The sequence below is a fragment of the Bison bison genome, unplaced genomic scaffold (assembly GCF_000754665.1).
Source record: "Bison bison bison isolate TAMUID 2011002044 unplaced genomic scaffold, Bison_UMD1.0 scf7180017864508, whole genome shotgun sequence".
NCBI lineage: Eukaryota > Metazoa > Chordata > Mammalia > Artiodactyla > Bovidae > Bison > Bison bison.
Genome location: NW_011495064.1, coordinates 11641552 through 11664744, shown reverse-complemented (window position 1 = coordinate 11664744; position 23193 = coordinate 11641552). Strand labels below are relative to the sequence as shown.

Sequence of the window (23193 nt, the reverse complement as noted above, 5' to 3'; positions counted from 1 at the left end):
CAGAAGATAAAGAAGGTAAAAAAGAAGCAATCAAAGGACTAGTATAGGAATAGATCCCAAAAGTGAAGGATATTAATTTTCATATTAATAAGAACCATTATGTACATAAAAATCCACATCAAAGCACATGACTGTTTGAAATTTTGATACACTGGCAAGAGGAGATTCAAAAGGCTTCCAAAGAGAAAACAAGTACCATATAAAGAAATGGATATTAGACTGATGTTAAACTTTTAAAAAATAATACATGCACTATTGATATTATCTATAAAATAGACAAGTAATGAGAACCTACTGTATAGCACAGGGAACTCTTCAGTGGTCTGTGGCCTAAATGGGAAGGAAATCCCAAAATAGGGGATATATGTATACGTATAGCTTGTTCCTTTTGCTATACAGTAGAAACTTGATACAACACTGTAAAGTGACTATACTCCAATTAAAAAAAGGAAAGTAATACATGGGACTAGAAACTAAAGGAATAATGCCTTGAAATTATGAGGGAAAATTATTTCATTAAAATTAAAGATTTAAGTTTTTTAAAGGAAAACATAGAATGAAGGAAATGAGGTCAACATAGGAGAGTGGGAAAGGAATTGCCATTGCAGCAGTGGTGCAGAAGATCGAGAACGAGTTCAGATAGAGGACTGTAAGAAAAGTCAAGCTGATAAGACTGCCTTATATAGTTGACTGTATTTGGAAGAGATTTTCGATTCTGTTTCCATTTATAAGGATGATGAAGGGAATGGTATAGAGAAACTTAGCAAATGTAAAAACAGGCAATTGTTAACTCCTCAGGAAAAGCAAAACTTTTTAAAAGAAAGTAAATATGTTTACAGTATTCTAGTTGGTTTAATGTGAATAACAGAAACATAACACAATCACATATGAACTGAAGACTGACTAAATCAAGACTCTTATTTACATACTATATAAACACTGAACATTAGTATAGGGTTAAAACTTCAAAAGATAGAAGGAGGGAATATGGCTGTGACAGGAAAGTTTTCTAAGAGGTAAATCCCTATTGATCATAGAAGAAAATAAAAAATTTTCTGGAACTAAAAAGGATACAACAATATGAAACATGTTATTTGGAAACAAGGCTAGTGATACTGGAAGAAATGACTAAATGAATTGGTTGTATTTGAAAACTGTTGATTTCTGTTATAAGCTTAACGGAACTATTCGACTTTCTGATATTTTGATTAGATTACTGTTTATTTTGTGTTACCTCCCAAAACATAAAGGAGATAGAAAAAGATATATTTGGCAAATACTAACCAAAGAAAAAGTAGCGAGCAGTGTTAATATTGACAAAATAAAATTCTAGGCCAAAAAATAATATATATATGTATATATAAAATATATATACTCCTAGGAGTAGGAATACTCCTAATAGTAATATATATTAATTATATAATATGTAATATATAATTATATATTATATAAACCTATATAATTATATCTGATATTAAAACATATATGTTTATATAATATGTAATTATATATAATTATGAATTATATATATATATATATATGCGCCTATATCTATATATAAGAGTAGGAAATGGCAACTCTAGTATTCGTGCCTAGAGAATCCCATTGACAGAGGAACCTGGCAGGCTACAGTCCATGGGGTCACAAAGAGTCAGACATGACTGGGCGACTGAGAGTGCACACACGCATGCACACACGAGTTTCCCTTCCAATAAAAAAAGGTTCAAATATAACAACAAGCAAGGTAAAATTTGAGCTTATTTTCACGTACTCAAACTTGTATGCAGGAAAAAATGACAGGAAGATATAGGTAAACCCAACAGTTCATATCCATCAGAAACTGAGAGATGCTGGAAAGAGGATTAAAGTGTATGTACTTGGTTGAGGAGCCAATTGGTCAAAGCTACCATCTGTGAGATTTAAGACTGTAGACCTCTGGAATCCCACTGAGGTAGAACCATACGGCAGCACCATGGAAGCCTTGGTGGGTTCAGATAGCTGGTCCCCCTCTGGCAGGCGGCTGCCCATATCCGCGGGGGTGTGGTGCGGCATGCCTGGCTTGGTTTTGGACAGTGCAGGACAGCCCTCACCTGTCAGGTACTAAACCATTCATAGATAACCTGCTTCTGGGTGGGAGTTTCCTAAGAAGCAGAGAACCCTTCTTGAGTTCTATTTAATGTCAGCCCTTTACACAAGGGTTTTAATAATAAAAAGGGAAAAAAATGAAACAAAAAAATTAGAGAAGATTTAAACAATGGAATTTTAAAATTTGATTGAGAACTTTGCATTTTTTTAAAGAACAGGTGAAACACTTAGAAAAATGGATGAAGTTGTTGCTTTTAAAGAAATGATGTTCAAACAGAACAACTTCTTTGACTACTGTAGCCAAATTAGAAATCAACAATAAAAACTTGTAATAACAAAACAAAAATCTGTTTTGGGTTGAATAGTATTGCGCCAAAACTCATGTTCACTGAGAACTTCAGTATGTAATGTTACTTGCAGATGTAATTAGTTAAAGATCTTTAGATTAAATCATTGTGGGTTTAGAGTGGACCTTAAATCCAGTGATTCGTGTACTTACTGACTAGGAGAGGGGGTCATGTGAAGACAAAAGCAAAGACTGGAGTTGTGCTGCCTTAAGCCAGGGAGTACTAGGGATCATTAGAAGCTGGAAGAGATAAGGAAGAATTCTCCCAGATAGCCTTTTGAGAGAGCATGTTCCTGCTGACACTTGACTCCAGATCTGTGGGAGAATAAATGTATTTTGTTTTAAGCCACTCAGTTGGTAATAATTTACTGTGGCAGCCCTGGGAAACTAATATACATAATATATAAATATTATATACATACACTAATACAATAACCATGCATTTGAAAATTTAAAACTAATTCTAAGTAACTCAGAAGTTAAAGTAATACTGGAAGTTGCAATATATTTAAAACTCTGATATCAAAATGTATAGAAGATAGCCAAAGTGATAGTTAGGGTAAAGTTATACCCTTAAATATATGTAATAAAAAATTGAAATAGAACAAATCTAGAGGATTTATACTACCAAGTATCAGAACTTATTATAAAGCTGTAGTAATCAAGACAGTGTGATGTTGGCACAAAGATAAACAGACTGACCAGAGCAGAGAATACTCCAGAAACAGATTCACATATGTATGGACACCTGATTGATGATAAAGCTACCACTGCAGTACCGTGGGGAAAAAGATGATGTTTTTGGTAAAATGATGTTGGATATTAGGGGAAAAAAAAAAAAAGAACACTGATCCCCCCTACTTCACTACACGTCAAAATCAATTCCATATACTTCATAGATTTAAATATGAAAGGCATAGGTAGATGAAATATGTCAGTTTTCTGCAAGAAAATACAGAGGAGTATGTCTTCATAATCTTGCAGTGGGAAAAGATTTATTAAATCGAATCCCTAGCCCCCAAAAATAGTAACCATAAAAGAAAATATTGACAGATATATCACATGAAATTAAGGTATTCTATTAATTAACCACCAAATGAGAGAGTCAAAGGCAAGCCACAGAGTGGGGAAGATGTTTTCAATACGTATCTCACAAAGGACTTCTATCTAGAATATAAAATGAATTAATACAAATCAATGTGAAAAAGATAGGCAATCCAATTTTTGAAAAGGACAAAAGTACTTGAATTAGGTGCTTTATAAAAGAGAGTATCGAATAGCCAATGAACATAAGGCAAAAATATTCAACTTGATTCATCAGCAGGGATTTGCAAATTAGGATCACAGTAAGATCTCTGCATACGCATTAGAATGGCTGGAATGAAAAAGTCAGTACTGTGCTGGTAAGAATATAAAACAAGAGGTATTTATTCACTACTGGTGAGAATGTAAATTTCGAGAGTAACCTTGGAAAGCAATTTGCCATTATCTACTAAGTTACACAAAAGCATCATCAAGCAGTTCTGATCCTAATTATATACTCCATGGAAGAGGATGTGCATGAGCACCAAGAGAAACAAGTGAATATTCTTTACAGCAGTTCTTGTAATAGCTTCAAACCAGAAATTACCAAATGCCCGTTATTTTTCCAGTAGTATGGATGAATTGTATTAACATTGTTAATACCAACCAGAAAATGAGACTAAGTAAAGGACAAATATGTTTTAACACTTAATGGATCTTACAAATACAACATGAGAGAAGAAAGCAAGACATAAGGCTATGTGCTCTTTTTTTCTATTTACAGAAAGTTCAGAAATATAAGTAGTTTGTTGCATTTAAAATGGGCTGTTAATTATCATCCTGGGGGAGATTGGAAGAAAGAATGAGGGGAGCATGTATACTTCGAGCCAGGTTTTTTTTAAAACCCTGGTACATGTTCACTTTTTTAACAATTCACTGAATTCTCTGTGCAATATTTGGTATGTGTCTTCTGAGACATAATGCAAAAGGCATTTTTAAGATACGCTTTTTAAAAACAACAAAAAATAAGTACTTAGAAATGACTCTAACAAAGGACATAGAAAATGATTAAGCTTCATTGAATTACAGTAAGGAACCCTAAGTAAATTCAATGCATCACTACTCAAAATTCCAGTAGAATTTTTCGTGGGACTTGACAGGCTGATTCCAAGGTTTTTTTGAAAATCAAGAAGTTTAAATTTAAATTTAAAGAATAAGATAGGGAACTTGCCATACCAGATATCAAAAGACTTACTGTGTGCATGTGTGTGGTGTGTGTGTGTGTGTGTGTATAAAATATATTTAAGACCTAATATGTAGTAATAAACAATGTGTTGACCAGAAACACACCCATGAATGTGGAAACTTAATATATGCCACAGATGACATATCCTGGGGAGGGGGTGAACTAGTCAATAGTGTTTTGGCCACTGATGATAGATGTAAGAAAAAATAAAATCTGATAGATCCCTGTGTGCTCTGTGCTTAGTCACTCGTTAGTGTCCAACTCTTTGTGACCCTGTGGAATGTAACCAGCCAGGTTCCTCTATCCATGGGGATTTCCAGGCAAGAATACTAGAGTGGGTTGCCGTGCCCTCCTCCGGGGGATCTTCCCAACCCAGGGATCAAACAAACCCAGGTCTCCAACACTGTAGGCAGATTATTTACCATCTGAGCTACAGGGAAGCCCTAGTGCAAACTAAACAAAAGCATAGTCCAAGTGATATTAAATGTAAAAAGGAAAACTTTAAGCTTTTAGAATTTAGATGACTGTGTTTTGACCATGAAATACTGGTTTGTTAAATGAGACCTGCAAAGCACAGCCCATGAAAGAAAAAAAAAATAAATATGATATTATTAAAAAATTTTGTATACCAAAAGACATATAACAAAGACAAGACACAGACTGAGAGAATATTTGCAATTCATACAAGCTACAAAGAAATTCTACAACAATGTTCATTGTAATGCTTTTTAATATTAAAAAAATTAGAAATAGCCTAAAGTTTATCAACAGATGACTTGATACATTAATTGAATAGAATTCTGTGTAACATTGAGAATGAATTAATTAGAGTCACTATGAGTAAATCCTCCAATCATAATTTGGAGTGTAAAAGACAAGTTAAAGGTACTCAGAGTATTACACCTTTTTATATAAAGTTTAAAGAAAGACATGCAAAATAATCCAATACATTCAAAAACATCCTTGAAATTGGCAGATTCTAAATTGAGCTTAAGGTTGCTGCTGAAAATGGTATTAATTGAGCCTTCACATAGAGTATCTATGATTATATCACTATATCTGTAATGTTTTATTTTTTAAGCTCTATAACCATTATTAACTGCTCGGTAACTGTATCCTAGTTGTTGTATTGGTGATTTTTAATTTATTTACCAACATAATTTTGCACTTGAGTTTTCTCATATACACAAAAAAACTCACTTTAAAAGACCAATTAAGTAGATAAATCTCTAGCAAATATGACCAAGAAAAAGGAATTAGAAATTATCAGGCAAATTTAACTCAAGAAGATTTTTTAAAATTACGTGAGTACTGTATATAAAATCTAGGTGATATAAATTTTTTCTAGTATTATATGAAATTTGCCCCCTAATTGAGAAAAACTTTGACTAGGCCAAAGAACTTAAAAGATTGTTCAGATCTACTTTTCTACTTTGAAAGATACCTGATCTGGATCCCCCCTTTTTTTTTCTTACTGTTGCATCAAATCAGCAAAGAGCAGATTTTATTTAAAATGATTGTACACAGAAAAATATGGAAAGTTTTCCAAACTCCCCAAAACTGTCATATGTTAAAACTGTCATATGTGGCAGTCCTCAGAACTGCCACAGCTTTTACATGGTTGAGCCTATGAGATGCTTTTTTCCTCTAGTATATAAAGAGGTTTTGTTTTGGGGGGGAGGGTGGTGTATTACTTTCTGGTGTTACCTTTTCCTTCTCCATGGGATCAAATCACATCATTATTCCAGATGCTCACGTTCAAGTTCTCATCACTGGGGATGAGGACCTCTCAGACAAAAACCAAGAAAAGGAGATCTACACTAAAAAGGCAGTGACCAAGATTGCTGGCTCTGAAGAAAAAGAATCTTTGGAGAAAGATACCACAGGTAGAGGTATCACTCATTTTCTTCTGGCCTTCTAAAATGAATATATCAGTAAATAGAAAAGTGTTATCCAGTTGTCTTCAACCCTGCTCCATCTTGTCCATGTCTGAAATAGAATATTAGCTGCAGCTTTTGGTATGCACTGGCAGGTGAAATCAACGTTTTTAAAGCTCTTTGAGATATTTTTGGAAAACTTTGTGTATATTGTACACAAATTAATCTGACTGCCATAAATTCACATAATGGATTTTAAAAAACATTTCTGATAAAAGTATTTGGTGCCATGAGATGCTAGCTCTTTAATAACATTGTCATACATAGGCTTTTGTTCTTCAGGAATTTAACTTGTTTACTTCCTAACTACCTACTCAGTTAAAACACTTCAGTAGGACTGTACTAATTAAATATGCCTATTCAAGTGTGTTTAAGTTAGGATTAGCTTTAGCTCTCAGAGATCAAAACAAAACAAAAAAGACTTGTTGATAGAAAGAATAGATAAAGCAGGTAACAAAGCTCTGTCTCTCCCGTTGCTTCAATGTTTTAGCCTCCATTCTCATACTGTAGCCATCAGACCCATATTCCAGGCGGTAGAAAGGAAAACAGGAAAAGAGAAAAGTATATTTCTTCCTTTAAATACTTCTCAAAATTTAAATGTATCATTCCCCTCCCATCCTGTTAGCCAGAGTTATTCACATGGTCACACCAACCTGTGATGCTAGGGAGGCTGGGGAATATAATCTCTCTTCTCATAAACATATGCCCAGCTAAGTCAGGTTCTATTTCAGAGGCAGAGGAAAATCAATTTCAGAAGGCAGCTGGTAGTTTCTGCCACAGTTATAAATATTGAAACATATTTTGGAGTATAATTAGCCACTTCTCTTTTTTGTGTGTATTGCTTCTATTTCAGAACTTATATGTATTCTGAGCAGAACTTCAAAAATTTACCCCCTTTTTTGCTGTAGCTAAATCAGTGCTTCAAAAAAAAGTTTTGATCATGTTAATCTCCACATCAAAAAGTTTCATTGCCCTTACAAATTAAAAATAAACCTCTTTAGCCTAGTCTTTGAGAATAGTAGAATTGGCTCCCAAACAACTTTTCAGTGCTTACAAATTCTATAATCAAATAAATTATATAATTGTTCTATTTCTTAGATGTTGAGTTACTTTCCTGATTCCATTTTTTTCATATGTAGTCCCCTTTCCCCAAGATGTCTTTCTCTTTCACTCTCAGTGTTTACCCATCTTAACTGTCTTCTCACTCTAGTGAAAGTGAAAAGTGAAAGTCGCTCAGTCGTGTCCATCTCTTTGCAACCCCATGGACTGTACAGTCCATGGAATTCTCTAGGCCAGAATACTGGAGTGGGTAGCCTTTCCCTTCTCCAGGGGATCTTCCCAACCCAGGGTAGATGCTTGAAAAGTATTTTAAAATACGTTTTGTCAACTTACAATCTTCTTTTTCCTGTCTTAGGTTCCAGTACTGCTGCTGCTTCACAGCACTCAACTCAAGACACAAAGACTGATAGTCTGCCAGACGCTAAAGCCATTAAACAGAAAGAGGAGATCCATAGTAAGAGGAAGGTTCCTAAGGAAGCCTGGTCAGAAGAAAAGAAAGCCTTACAGATAGATATTGCAGGTAATGGGATTGGGTGGTGGGGTAGGAGCTATAAGAGAGAGAGAGCATGTTTGCCCCCAGGGACCAGTGTCCACATGTTTCCACTTAATTCTGGTGAGCATTGTTCAGTCACTAAGTCATGTCTGACTTTGCAGCCTTGTGAACTACAGCACGCCAAGCACCCCTGTCCTTCACTGTCTCCTGGAGTTTGCTTGAATCACATCCATTTATTTGGTGATGCTGTCTAACCATCACACCCTCTGCTGCCCCCTTCTCCTTTTGCCTTCAGTCTTTCCCATCAGGGTCTTTTCCAATATGTTGGCTCTGCATATCAGGTGGCCAGAGTATTGGAGTTTCAGCTTCAGCATCAGTGCTTCAGTGAATATTCAGGGTTTATTTTCTTTAGGGTTGACTGGGTTGATCTTGCAGTTCAAGGGACTCTCAAGTTCTCCAGCATTACAGTTTGAAAGCATCAATTTTTCAGTGCTCCGCCTTCTTTATAGCCCAGGTCGTTAGCTGCTCAGTCATGTCTGACTCTTTGTGACCCCATGGACTGTTGCCTGCCAGATTCTTCTGTCCATAGAATTCCTCAGGCAAGAGTACGGGAGTAGGTTGCTATTCCCTTCTCCAGAGTATCTTTCTGGGATCGAACCTGGGTCTCTGTATCACAAACAGGTTCTTTACCATCTGAACCACAAGGGAAGCCCCACATCCATACATGACTATTGGAAAAACCATAGCTTTGACTAGAAGGACCTTTGTGGCCAAAGCAATATCTCTGGGTTTTAATATGCTGTCTGGGATTGTCATAGCTTTTCTTCCAAGGAGCAAGTGTCTTCACTCAACTCTTTCACTCTCATCAAGAGTCTCTTTAGTTCTTCTTTGCTTTCTGCCATTAGAGTGGTATCATCTGCGTGGAGGGAGGTGTGAAGATACTTCACAAAAAAGGAATTTTCCTGGGCTGTAAAACATGTAAAGAGTTGGCATTTTTGAAAATATTATCCATTTAATTACTGATGATAAAAGTGAAGTCTCAGGTTTCTTTGCTGAAAATGAGGTTAATAATACCTCTCTATCAAGTTTATAAGAGAGAGAAAAAAAGAGGTAAAGCATATCTTATAATACTCCACACATAGCAGGCAGTGATAGATAGCAGCTGCTGTTACAATCCCAATAACCAGAGTGCCCTCCTCAAGGTCATACAGCCAGATTGTGGCAGAATCCAACCTAGAATCTGGGTCTTTTGACCCTGAGTCTCTTGACTCATGCCAGCCCATGCCAGTCTGGGCTCTAGGCACACAGCATGAATCCTTTATACAGGCAGTGAATTTTCTGAATCTGTATATAAACCATTCTTTTTTTTTTTATGGAAAGGAAAGTTTGCTTTCTTTTGGAGGCTAGCAGACTAGGGGGAGGGTGGGTGAGACTTACGTCCAAAGGCTGACTCCCCCACTGACAACCAGTGGGTAAGAGCTTTTAAAGGCAAGTTTCAGGGTGTATACGTGGAAGGAGGGGACTACATGCAGAAACTGCAGTCAGCTCTGACAGTCGTCTTGAAATTGGTCATGCAGTGGTCACACAGCATCATCTTGACTATTTTAAGTATAGTTAGTCTTCAATTCCAGGGTCAGTTTGTTCCCATTTCTTTGAGGCCAGTTCTCAGAATTGTGGCAGCTTATTTCATGGCTACAGTCTGGTTATCATGTAGTTAACTTCTTCCACCTTCCATCGCTGTGGAAAGGGGAGGCCAGGGTGATGGCCTTGTAGTCCAGGAAAGGCTTGGGGACTGTCCACTCTTGCCATATAAAGAATTAAATGTGAATACTATTTCTAAATGGAATGCAGATATTTTGAAAGTACTTCAAATCTTTTTTTCCCCTCCTTTTCAGAATCCAGATGTCATTCGGAATTTGAGAACACCACCCATTCTGTGTTCAGGTCAGCTAAGTTTTACTTTCATCATCCAGTGCACCTGTCAAGTGACCAAGATTTTTGCCATGAATCCTTAGGAAGAAGTGTTTTCATGAGGCATTCTTGGAAAGATTTCTTTCAACATCATCCAGACAAACAAAGAGAATACACTTGTCTTCCTTCCCCTTGTCAACATATGGAAAAGACAAAGACAGATTATACCAGAATAGAGAGCCTCAGTATCAACGTAAACTTGGAAAACAAGGAACTGAAGCGTGCTACTCAAAGTCAGGCTAGAGATTTTCCAAAATCTGACAAACAAATTAATGATCTAAAAAGGGATCCTAAGGCCACCCCAGAGCTAACAAGTGAGCACACTGTGAGTTTGAATGAACTCTGGAACAGATACCAGGAACGGCAGAAGCAGCAGAAACCTGAGGTCAGTGCCAAGAAGGAACTTTCCTTGGTGGAGCGACTTGATCGTTTGGCTAAACTTCTTCAGCATCCCATCACACATTCTCTTCAGCCCTCAGAAAGTACACAGGATGACAGCAGAGGGGAACAAGATGCTAAGGAATGGAGTGATAAACAGCAGCAGCAGAAAAACAAGCTTCAGAAAAAGAAACGGTATAAAAGCCTGGAGAAATGCCATAAAAACACAGGTGATCTTAAAAAAAATAAGATTCTTTCTGCTCATCAAGCTGGGAGGCCCAATCAGATTAAAATTGAGCAGTTTAAGTTTGATAAATACATTCTGAGAAAACATCCAGGTTTTCATTATATAAATAACACTTCTTCAGATTCTAGACACTCAGAGGATAGTGAGCTGCTCACAGATACGACCACCAACATCCTTTCTACCACCACTTCTCCTGTGGAATCAGATATATTGACCCAAACAGATAAGGAAATGACTTTGCATGAGAGGAGCAGCTCAATTTCCACCATTGACACTGCCCGATTGATCCATGCTTTTGGCCATGAAAGAGTTTGTTTGTCACCCAGGCGAATTAAATTATACAGCAGTATCACCGACCACCAGAGGAGATACCTTGAGAAGCGGAGCAAGAAAAACAAGAAAGCTTTGAATACAGGTTATCCCCAAATTACTTCAGAGCACACCAGAAGGAAACACATCCAGGTACATGGCTACAAATTCCATCTGGCAATGTGACTGCCTTTTTCATGGACTTCTTTAGTTAAGCTTTGCACACAGGTGAAAAAAAGCCAATTGCCCTTTCCTCCCTATAATATTTCTTACCAACTGGAAAAGAGTGAGAAAGTGTAGCACAGTGCTATTGTGAGTTGTCATTCTTTTCATCAACACTCATTTACAAATTACCCTTTGGATGAAAGGCTTTGCTGCTAAATGCTTCAGAATCTGCAGTGTATACCCTTGGGACAGGGGAACTTCAAGTTTAGAATGACCTTCATTCTGAACAATATTGCCTGCTTTTTTTTTGCCTGTTGATTTTCTTTATTCATTCCTCCCTATCTTTTAAGAAATCTTGACGTTCTTTTAAGCACACATATACATACACACATACATATATAAGTAATATGATATGATTTTTTTAAGTTGATGAAGAATTGGAATGATAGAAAGTTAGATTGAAGCCAGGGTGGAGTGAGCTACAACATGATTTTTAAAACAAATGAGTGAATAATTAAGAGTAATGGGAAGACAAGTTGATACCTTGTGGATATGGTTCCTAAAAATGAGTCACAAATTTTGCTTTATGTTTTCTACTAGTTAATATTGGTAGAATTTTGTGATCAGTTGCATAACTCTAATAGAAAAACAAAAATTTCAAGAGCAGTACAGATATCTCTGGTTCTAAAGACTTAAGAGAAATTTAATCTGTCCTCAAGAAAGCATTGTGGTGTAACAAAATCCTCAACGGAGTCCTTACAATATGTTCTCAGTAACAATAGTCATATGAGGCTAATATGGCCTTAATTTAGAGAATTCCATAAAGGCAGATTTTACAGGGTCAGTAAATGCAAACCATCACTTTAACCCAAGATAAAATTTATTTGGAGATGTGCTCTCCAAATAAGGATACTTGCAAAGTGGTTCATTGGAATATGAACCTTTTAAAGTTTGTTTTGTCTATGTTTTACAATACATAAATACAGCAATAATACATAACTTGTAAGTATCTAATAATTTCTGCTCAGAAATATTTAATCAGTAGAACCCAATAATTCAAACAATTTGGAGACCACTAGTCTAGTGGGAAGAAGGCACAAAACATTCAGACATTTACCATAAATATTATTTCTCATCATTGAGTTTTTGGTAGGTATTTAATGACAGTACTTACATGTATAAATAGTACCATAAGATTTTTTTTTAAGTAAGCAAAGAATAGGGAAAGACAGGATTGAGGCATTTTGTTCCATAAGGAGATGGGGGAAAGGATGCAGATAGAGCATTTTGGGAGGGATAGTGTAGTAAAACATAAAGCATGAAGTCTACAGTTGATCATTTTGCGTGGACAGTTCCATGGCGCCAAATACATTCACAGTGTTTTACAACTATCACCATGCCTAATCCCAGAATTTTTCATCACCCAGGAGAAACCTCATTAAGCAGTCACTCCCTTTGCTCCTTCCTACCAGTCCCTGACAACCACAGAAGTCTACTTCGTGTTTCTGAACTTTCCTACTCAGGTTACTTCATTTAATTGGAATCACATCATATGTGATCTTTGTGTCAGGCTTCTTTGACTTTAGGATAATCTTCTGAGATTTCTCCATGTCCTAGCATCTGTCAGTAGTTCATTGCTTTTTATGGCTGAATAATAATACTTGTTTAGACGACATTTTATTTATCCATCCATTCATGGACATTTGAGTTGTTTCTGCCTTTTGGCTATTGTGAATAGACCTAACGTGAACATTTGTGTACAAGTTGTTAAACACCTACACACAGTTCTTTGGGGTATATACGTAGGAGTTGGAAATACTACTGGGTTGTCCAGAAAGTTCATTCAGGTTTTTCCCTAAGAGGTTATGGAAAAACTTGAACTTTCTGGCCAACCCAATAATTTTAAGCTTATTCTGAAACCTTCAAACTGTTTTCCACAGTGGCTACCTCATTTGACATACCCACCAACAATTTCTAAGGGTTCCAGCTTCTCCACATTCACCAACACTCTACCTTTTTTTGCCATCCCAGTAGGTACCAAGTTGTATCTCATACTCACAGTCATTTTCATTGTGGTTTGTTTTGCCTTTCCCTTTCCCAAAACGACTAATGATGTTAAAGTACCTTTTTATGTACTCGATCATTTTTAGATCTTCCTTAGAAAAACATCTATTCAGGTCTTTGTCCACTTTTTAATTGTCCTTTATGTTTTTGAGTTGAAAGAGTTCTTTATATATTCTGGATTGTGCAAGCTTATCAGATGTGTAATCTGCAAATATGTGTTTTCTACTTACTTACTGTTCCTTGCTGCATAGCATTTTATATTTGATGAAGCCCCAGTGTGCCTATCTTTTCTTTTGTTGCTTGTGCTTTTGGTGCCAAATCCAGAGTCATGAGGATCTGTCCATTTATTTTTTTTTTCAAGAATTTTATACTTTTAGTTCTTTCACTTGCATCTTGGATGTATACTGAGTTAATTTATGGTATGAGGTAGGGGTCAAACAGACTTCCTTGGTAGCTCAACTGGTAAAGAATCCGCCTGCAATGCAGGAGACCTGATTAGACTCCTGGGTCAGGCAGTTCCCCTGGAGAAGGGACAGGCTACCCACTCCAATATTCTTGGGCTTCCCTGGCGGCTCAGATGGTAAAGAATCCGCCTGCATTGCAGGAGACCTGGGTTTGATCCCTAGGTTGGGAAGATCCTATGGAGGAGGGCATGGCAACCCACTCCAGTATTCTCGCCTGGAGAATCTCCAGTAACAGAGGAGCCTGGCGGGCTATGGTCTGTAGGGTTGCAAAGAGTCAGACATGACTGAGCAGCTAAGCACAGCACAGAAACCAAATATCCTTTTCCACATAGATATCCAGTTGTCCCAGCACCAGTTGTCAAGACTGTTCTTTACTTACTGAATGTCCTGACACCATTGACCACAGATGTGAGGGTTTATTTCTAGGGTCTCAATTCTGTTCCTTTGATCTACATGCATATCTATGTCATTACCACACTTATTTGATTACTGTAGTTTTGGTAGTAAGTTTTGGGGTTTTTAAAAAGTATTTATTTATTTGTTTTTATTGGGCTGCCTTGGATCTTAGTTGTGGCAAGCAGGATCTTCGTCGTGTCACGCAGGGTCCTTTGTTGCAGAGCACAGGCATCAGTGGTTTTGGTGCTTAACTTGCTTCACAGCATGTGGGATCTTTGTTCCCTGACCAGGGATTGAACCCACATCGCCTGTATTGGAAGGCTGATTCTCAACCACTGGGCTGCCAGTAAATTTTAAAATTGAGAAATGTTAGCCTTACAACTTTTTTTTTTTTTAATGACACTTTTGGCCAGTCGGGGTCTTATGTCTCCATGTGAGTTTTAGGATCAGCTTTTTTTTTTTTTTTTTCTTTTTCCTTTTATAACCGAAATGGAAAAAAGAATCTAAAAAATAGATATGTGTATACGTATAACTGAGTAACTTTGCTAAACACTTGAAACTGACACAGCATTGCAAATCAACTACACTCCAATATAACATAAAAATTTAACTAAAAAATGACAGAAGTAAAAAGAGAGCAGGATCAGCTTTTTTATTTCTGCTGAAAATGTCATTGTGATTTTGATATTAATTGCATTTAATAGGTAGTTTGCTTTAGGGCTTAATGCCATCTTAATGATACTGTCTTCCAATCCAGGAATACAGAATGTCTTTTGATTTATTTATATCTTTAATGTCTTCCAGCAGTGTTTTGTAGTTGTCAATGTACAAGTGTTATAAATTATTTTTCTTCCAGTTTGATTGAGATATAATTGACATATCTGTTTGAGTACAGCATAATAACTTATCTTTTATTTGTTGTTCTTTAGTTGCTAAGTCATGTCTGACTCTTTGTGATCCCATGGACCGCAACAGGCCAGGCTCCTCTGTCCTCTACTGTCTCCTGGAGTTTGCTCATATTCCCATCCATTGAGTCGGTGATTCTGTCTAACCATCTCATCCTCTGCTCTTCTCTCCTCTTGCCTTCAGTCTTTCCCAACATCAGGGTCTTTTCCAGTGAGTCAGCTCTACGCATCAAGTGGCCAAAGAATTGGAGCTTCAGCACCAGTCCTTCCAATGAATATCCAGGTTTCCTTTGGATTGACTGATTTGATCTCCTTGCAGTCCGAGAAACTCTCAAGAATCTTCTCCAGCACCACAGTTCAAAAGCATCAATTCTTTGGCACTCAGCCTTCTTTATAGCCCAATTCTCACGTCCATACATGACTACTGGAAAAACCGTAGCTTTGACTGTATGGACCTTTATAGGCAAAGTGATGGCTCTGTTTTATAATACACTGTCTAGGTTTGTCAAAGCTTTTCTTCCAAGGAGCAGTTGTCTTTTAATTTCATGGCTGCAGTCACCATCCGCAGTGATTTTGGAGCTAAGAAAAGAAAATTGGTCACTGTTTCCACTTTTTCCCCTTCTATTTGCCATGAAGTAATGGAATCAGATGCCATGATTGTGGTTTTTTTAATGTTGAGTTTTAAGCCAGCTTTTTAACTCTCTTTCACCTTCATCAAGAGGCTCTTTAGTTCTTCTTCTCTTTCTGCCATTAGGGTATTCTCATCTGCACATCTAAGGTTGTTATTACTTCTGGCAGTTTTCATTCCAGCTTGTGATTCATCCAGCCTGGCATTTCACATGATGTATACATCATGAAATGATTATCACGGTAAGTTTAGTGAACATCCATCACCTCATATAGATAGAAAATAAAAGAAATAGAAAAAGATATTTTCCTTGTGATAAGAATTCTTATGCTTCCATACGTTGGCTATTCTAAATGATGCTTCAGTGAATGTAGTAGTGGAGTTATCTCTTCAAATTAGTGTTTCTGTTTTCTTTTGAAAAATAGCCATAGGTTAATTGTTGGATCATGTGGTAGTTCTGCTTTTAATTTTGAGAGGAGCCTCCATGTTCTCCATAACAGCTGCACCAGTTCCATCCCCACCAGTAGTGCATGAGCATCCTGTTTTCTCTGCATCCTTTCCCACATTGTTTTTTGTTGTATTTTGCTAACTGTCATTCTGACATGTTAGATGATATCCCATTGTACTTCTGCTTTTTACTTTACTGATGATTAGTGATGTTGAGCATCTTTTCATGTGCTTCTTGGCCATCTGCATGTCTTCTTTGCAAAAATGTCTATTCAGATCCTTTGCCTATTTTCAAAATCAGGTTTAGTTTTTTTGTGTTGAGTTGTACGAGTTCTTTATATATTGTGCTTACTTACCCCTTCTCCAATAAATTGCTTGCAGTTATCTTCTCCCATTCAGTAGATGGCCTATTCTTTTTCTTGATGGTTCCCTTTACTATGGAAAAGCTCTTTATTTTGATGTAGTCCCATTTGTTTATTTTTGGTTTTGTTTCCCACGCCTGAGAAGATACATCCAAGAAAAAGCACTGAGGCCAACCAGCGTCACATAGCTTCCTGCCTGTGTTTTCTTCAGGAAGTTTAGTCTTTTCTTGGTTGTAGTTTCAGTTCCTACATTTGTCTTTAATCCATTTTGAATTTATTTTTGTGGCTGGTATAGTTCAGTGATATTAAATACATACCACCTTATGCTTCACCCCTAGCAACCACTATTCTACTCTCTGTGTCTTAAGAATTTGACTACACTAGTTACCTCATGTAAGTGGAATACGGTGTTTATCCTTAAGTAGCAAGTTTATTTCCCTTAGCATCTCCTCAAGGATCATCAGTGTTGTACCATCTGACAGGATTGTCTGTTTAAAAAAGAGCCTGACTAATGCTGCAGTGTGTGTGTGCCACATTTGTTCATTCATCCAGCAGTAGATACTTGCGTTGCTTCTGCCTTTAGACTGTTGTGAATGGTGATGCTGTGGACGTGGGTGTACTAATGTCCGTTCGAGACCCTGCTTTCAGTTTTGTGGCTATATATCCAGAAGTGGAGTGGTTCAGTTATGTGGTAATCCTGTTTGTAACTATTTGAGGAACTACTCTACTGTTTTCCACAGTAGCTGCACCATTTACAGCCCCACTAATGAGACAGAACGGTTCACTTTCTCCACATCTGTGCCAACACTTATTTTCTGTTTCTTTAATAGTGGCGTCCTAAGAAGTATGAAGTGATATCTTACAGTTTTGCTTTGCGTTTCTTTCATGGTTACTGATATTGAACATCTTTTTACATGCTTCTTGACCATTCATATATCATCTTTGGAAAAATGTCTGTCCAAATACTTGGTCCATTCTTGAATCATGTTATTTATTTTTTGGTCATTGAGTTGTTGAAGTTCTTTATATATTCTGAGTATTAACCTTTTATCACATACATGATTTATAAATTTTTCTCCCAACCAGTGAGTTGCCTTTTCACCTTTTTTAATTGTGTTCTTTGATGCACAGAAATTTTTAATATTGATGCAATGCCAATTGTTGACTTTTGCTTCATATGCTTTTGAAATCATTACCAAGTCCAGTGCCACGAAACTTTCTCCTAACGTGTTCTTCCAAGAATTTTATGATTTTAGGTATTTATTTCATTTCAAGGTAATTTTTGTATATGCTATAAAGTAAGGTTCCAACTTCATTCTTTGTAAGAGTGTGTGGATATCCAGTTTTCCCAGCACTATTTGTTAAGAAAATTACTCTTTTCCCATTGAGTGATCTTGGCCCCTTGTCAAGGGTCAGAGATCCTTTGATCATAGATCATTTGACCATATGGCACAAAGGTTTATTTTTGTCTATTCTAGTCCATTGATTTACTTGTCCTTATGCCAGTGTTTCACTGTTGTATTACTGTTTTGAAATTGGGAAGTATGGATCCTCCAACTTTGTTGTTCTTTTCCAAAATTGTCTTGGTTCTTCAGTGTTTCTTATCATTTCTAGTGATTTCTTACAGGTTTCAATTTTTTTTCATTGGTATATGATTTCTTTTTTTTGCTAATTCAGCAGCCTTGTAACTAACAGATATGCTTAAGCCACTGTCTCAAATGTATCACTGTCAGAAATGAAGTTAGTATCTATTGACTCCACTATTATAGGAAGAATTAAGAAGTTGGTTGTGCTTGCCCTACTTCTCCCCACATACAGCACACTTCCCCCAATGTACCAATATTTATTTTGTGAATTTTATGTTTATTCTGGAAGTATTATTCCTGTATTGATTGGCTTTATTTTCAAGAAGTATAACATTTTTCTTTCATATTATAAGCCAAATCACTGTATGTTTTTTAAAAGCATCGGTATTTGTTACAAGTCTTTTCAATATAACTGATTATTAATTTAAATAATTTTATTGTTTGGATAGATTTTTCAGTAGTTTTTTAGCAGTGAACATGTCTTCAGTTCTAGCAAATTTGAGATTATCATTCTGTCACCTTTGTATAGGAATAACAACTTGTTTGGGTATAAAACTTTTAAACAGTTTTTTAGAATATTTATTGATTTGGCTGTCTCAGGTCTTAGTTGCAGCACACGGATCTTCATTGTACAGTGTGGCACATGGACTCTAGATGTGGCGTTCAGGCTTAGTGCTATGTGGCATATGGGATCTTAGTTCCCTCCCAGGAATCGAACCCACCTCCCTTGTGTTGCAAGGCAGATTCTTAACCACTGGGCCACCAGGGAAGTCCCAGTAATAATCTTTTATTCAGAGCCCAGTTAATTTTGTTCCCCCTTTCCTGGGTGCATATGTGTAATGTATCTGGTGCCAGATGCAACCGTCTTTCTTTCCCTGTGTTGGATCCTGGATTTTCAAAATTTGTCAGGTTTTTAAAATTTATTTTCTTACTTTCCCAGGGTGTGTCTCATTGCTGGTCAAAAAATAAAATTTATGTACCTCACAATTCATCGGAGAAGGCAATGGCACCCCACTCCAGTACTCTGGCCTGGAAAATCCCATGGACGGAGGGACCTGGTAGGCTGCAGTCCATGGGGTCGCTAGGAGTCGGATATGACTGAGCGACTTCACTTTCACTTTTCACTTTCATGCATTGGAGAAGGAAATGGCAACCCATTCCAGTGTTCTTGCCTGGAGAATCCCAGGGACAGGGAGCCTGGTGGGCTGCCGTCCATGGGTTCGCACAGAGTCGGACACGACTGAAGCGACTTAGCAGGAGTAGCAGCAGCACAATTCATTCTTTTTTTAAATTATTTATGTTTTTATCTCTGCTGGGTTTTTGTTGCTGTACAGGCTTTTCTCTAGTTGTGGCGAGTTGGAGTTGCTCTCTAGTTGCCGTGCATGGGGTTCTCTTTTTGATAGCTTCACTTGTTGAGCACAGGCTCTCGGGCTCATGGTTTCAGTAGCTACAGCACATGGGCTCAGTATTTGTATCCAGGATTCTGTAATTATGGTGCACAGGCTTAGTTGCCCTGAGGCCTGTGGGATCTTCCTGGACCAGGGATCAAACCAGTGTCCCTGCATTGGCAGGCGGACTCTTCACCACTGAGCCACCAGGGAAGCCCTACAATTCATTCTTTTAAAGGGCAGCCATCACCACTAATTCCAGAACGTTCTTCTCATACAAAAAGAAACTCCACGCCCATTAACAGTCGTTTCCTAGTCTCCCCTTAATTTTTTCAGGGTTCATTTTGTAGCATGAGTCAGTTGGTGTTTATTATGGCCAAACAGTATTTCATATGCATGTACAACACGTTTATTCATAAGTTGTTGGACGTTTGGATTGTTTCTGCTCTTTTGGCCATTATGAAAAATGCTGCAGTGAACATTAATGTATAAGTTTTTGTGTCCACATGTTTCCTCAGTTTTCTTAGGTGTGTATATACCTAGGAGTACAATTGCTAAATCATGTAGTAACTCTGTTTAAGCTTTTGAGTAACTGCCAAAGTGTTTTCGAAAGTGGCTGCACCATTTTGCATCTGCATCTAGTGGCTGCACCTAGATTTTATTCCAGTTTTTCTACATCTTCATCAACACTTGTTTTCTGTCATTTGATAATAGCCATATTATGGATGTAAAGAGTTATGTCACTGTGATTTTAATTTGCATTTGCCTAACAGCTACTGATATTGAGCATTTTTTCATATGCCTAATGGCCATTTGTATATATCTTCTTTAGAGAAATATCTATGTAGATCCTTGGCCCATTTTAAAATTGAGTTATTTGTCATTTTATTACTATTTCTTGTCTATTCTGAATACAAGTCCCTATGTTTTCCAAACATGTCCTTACACTCTGTGACTTGCTTTTCACTTTCTTGATGGTATTATTTGTGGTACAGAAGTTTTAATTTTGACAAAACCATTCAGTTTATCTGTTATTTCTTTTGTCCCTGATTCTTTTCGTATAATATCTAAAACTGCTATATAACTCATGGTTACAAAATATTTACTCTTTTTTGTTTCTTCTAAAAGTTTCATAATTTTAGTTCTTACTTTTAGTTTGATGAATAATTTTTGTATGTGGTGTTGAGGCAGTACAATTTCATTCTTTTGCCTGTAGATATCCAGTTGTCTTAGTACCATTTGTTGCAAAGACTATTCTTTCCTCCATTGAATTGTCTGGGCACCCTTGGCAAAAACCAGTTGATCATAAAGGAAAAAAAATTTTTTTTATGATAAAGTTATAAATGTAAGGGTTAATTTCTGGACACTGAACCTATGTCTCTCTTTATTCCACTACAACACTGTCTAATTAGTGTGAATCTTCCAACTTTCTTTTTTCCTTTTCAAGCGTATTATTTTTGGGTCATTTTAAATTTAGGAATTTTCAGATCAGCTTGTCAGTTTCTGCCCAAAAGAAGAAACTAGACAACTTGAATCTTGGGGAGGGATTGCATTGAAACTGTAGAAGAATTTAGGGAATATTGTTACTCTAATGATATTAAATCTTCTAATCCATGAACATGGGATGTCTTTCTACTTACTTAGGTCATCTTTAATTTCTTTCAATGATGTTTGTAGTTTCCACTTCTTTGTAGTTTGGTACTTCTTTTGTTAAAAGTATATTGAATATTTTATTTTTTATTCTTTTTAATAACCAACATAACTAGTTTTCTGAAGTTCAATTTGGGACTTTTCCTTGTTAGTGTAGACTAACAAGTATTAACAAGCAAAGAACTGACTCATTGAAAAAGACCCTGATGCTGGGAAAGATTGCGGGCAGGAAGAGAAGGGGATGACAGAGGATGAGATGGTTGGATGGCATCACCAACTAAATGGACATGAGTTTGAGCAAGCTCCAGGAGTTAGTGATGGACAGGGAAGCCTGGGATGCTGCAGTCCATGGGGTCACACAGAGTCGAACATGACTGAGCAGCTGAACTGAACTGTACAGGAATCTACTGATTTTTTTCGTATTTATCTTGGTCACTGCAACTTTGTTGAACTTGTTTATAAGTTTGAGTATGTTTGAGTTGTGTGTGTTCATTGGTGTTTTCTATGTAGAGTAGTGTGTCATCTGCAAATAGAGATTGTTTTCCTTCTTCCTTTCCAAAATGTCATTTTTCTGTTTTTGTTGCCTAGTTGCCCTTGCTAGAATCTCCAGTACTATCTTGAATAGAAGTGGTAAGATTGAGTATCCTCGTCTTACCCCTGATTTTAGGGAGAAATCTTTCTGGTCATTAAAGATGATGTTTACTCTGAGATTTTTATAAATGCTCTTTGTCAGACTGAGGAAATTCTCTTCTATTCCTATTTTGTTTAGTGTTTGTTTGTTTGTTTGTTTTACTTTTTGGCCATACTACAGAGCATGCCTGATCTTAGTTCCCCAGCTAGTCTAATCTGTACCTCCTGCAGTAAAAAGGCAGAGTCTTAACCACTGGACCACCAGGGAAGTCCCTGTTGAGTGTTTTTATTATGGAAGGGTTTTGGGTTTTGCCATAGGATTTTTCTATGTATAATGAAATGATCATATGTTTTCTTTCTTTATTAATATGTGTATTACATTGACTGTTAATCATATATGAAACCAACCTTGCCTTCCCTCGATAAATCCCTTTTGGTTTTGATGTATAATTCTTCTGTGTTGCTGGATTCAGTTTCCTAGTATTTTGTTGAAGATTTTCCTTCTCTATTGCTAAGGGGGTACTGGTCTGTAGTTTTATTATATCTTAGCCTTTTTTTCTGAAGGTAATACTGTCCTCATAGGATGAATTGGGAAGTGATCCTCCTTGTTTTTTCTTCTTTTTGGCTGTGCTGGGTCTTCAGTGCCGCACAGGGTTTCTCTCATTGTGGCAAGCAGGGGCTACTCTCTAGGTGCAGTATGTGGGCTTCTCATTGCAGTAGCTTCTTGTTGCAGTAGCTTCTCATTGCAGAGCACAAGCCCTGGAGTGTGTGTCCTTCAGTAGTTGGGACACGTGGGCTCAGAAGTTTTGGTTCCTGGGCTCTAGAACACAGGCTCAATAGTTGTGACACACAGGCTTAGTAGCTCCACAACATGTGGGATGTTCCTGGATCAGGAATCAAACCCGTGTCTCCTGCATTAGCAGGCAGATTCTTTACCACTGAGTCACCAAGGAAGCCCTCTTGTTTTGAAGTTGTTTAAGTTTGTGAGTAGTTACTGTTAATTCTACTTTAAATGGTTTTTTTTTAGAATTTACCAGTGAAATAGGCTTGGGCTTTTCTTTGTTGAATGTTTTCTGATTACTGACTCAGTCTCTTTCCTTATTATAGTTCTGTTCAGATTTTCTGTTTTTACTTGAGTCAGTTTTGGTAGGTTGTTTTTCTAAGAAATTGTTTCATCGAGGTTATCTAATTTGTTGACATATGATTGTTCATAATATTCCCTTATGGTCCTTTTTAATTTCTGTGTGATTGATGGTAACACCCCCTGGTTCATTCTTAATTTATAATGATTTACATTTTCTCTTTTTTTCCCCTTGGTGAGTCTAGCTAAAATTTGTCCAGTTTTTTGGATCTTTGCAAAGAACAAACTTTTGATTTCTTTTATTTTCTCTCTTTTTTTTTTTTTTGATTCTCT

General features: G+C 36.9%; 1 protein-coding gene across 8 annotated transcripts in view; it reads left to right on the top strand.

The window, feature by feature from the left end:
- The window catches only part of ALMS1 (Alstrom syndrome 1), a 186828-nt gene that overhangs the window by 136326 nt on the left and 27309 nt on the right, over nt 1-23193 (top strand). For 7 of the 8 annotated variants that reach the window (XM_010829757.1, XM_010829756.1, XM_010829760.1 and 4 more), the window contains 3 exons: nt 6449-6592; nt 8052-8216; nt 10085-11247. In XM_010829757.1, coding sequence (XP_010828059.1) covers nt 6449-6592; nt 8052-8216; nt 10085-11247 — 1472 coding nt within the window. The remainder of the gene's footprint in view (nt 1-6448; nt 6593-8051; nt 8217-10084; nt 11248-23193) is intronic. The other variant, XM_010829754.1, reaches the window with a different exon arrangement.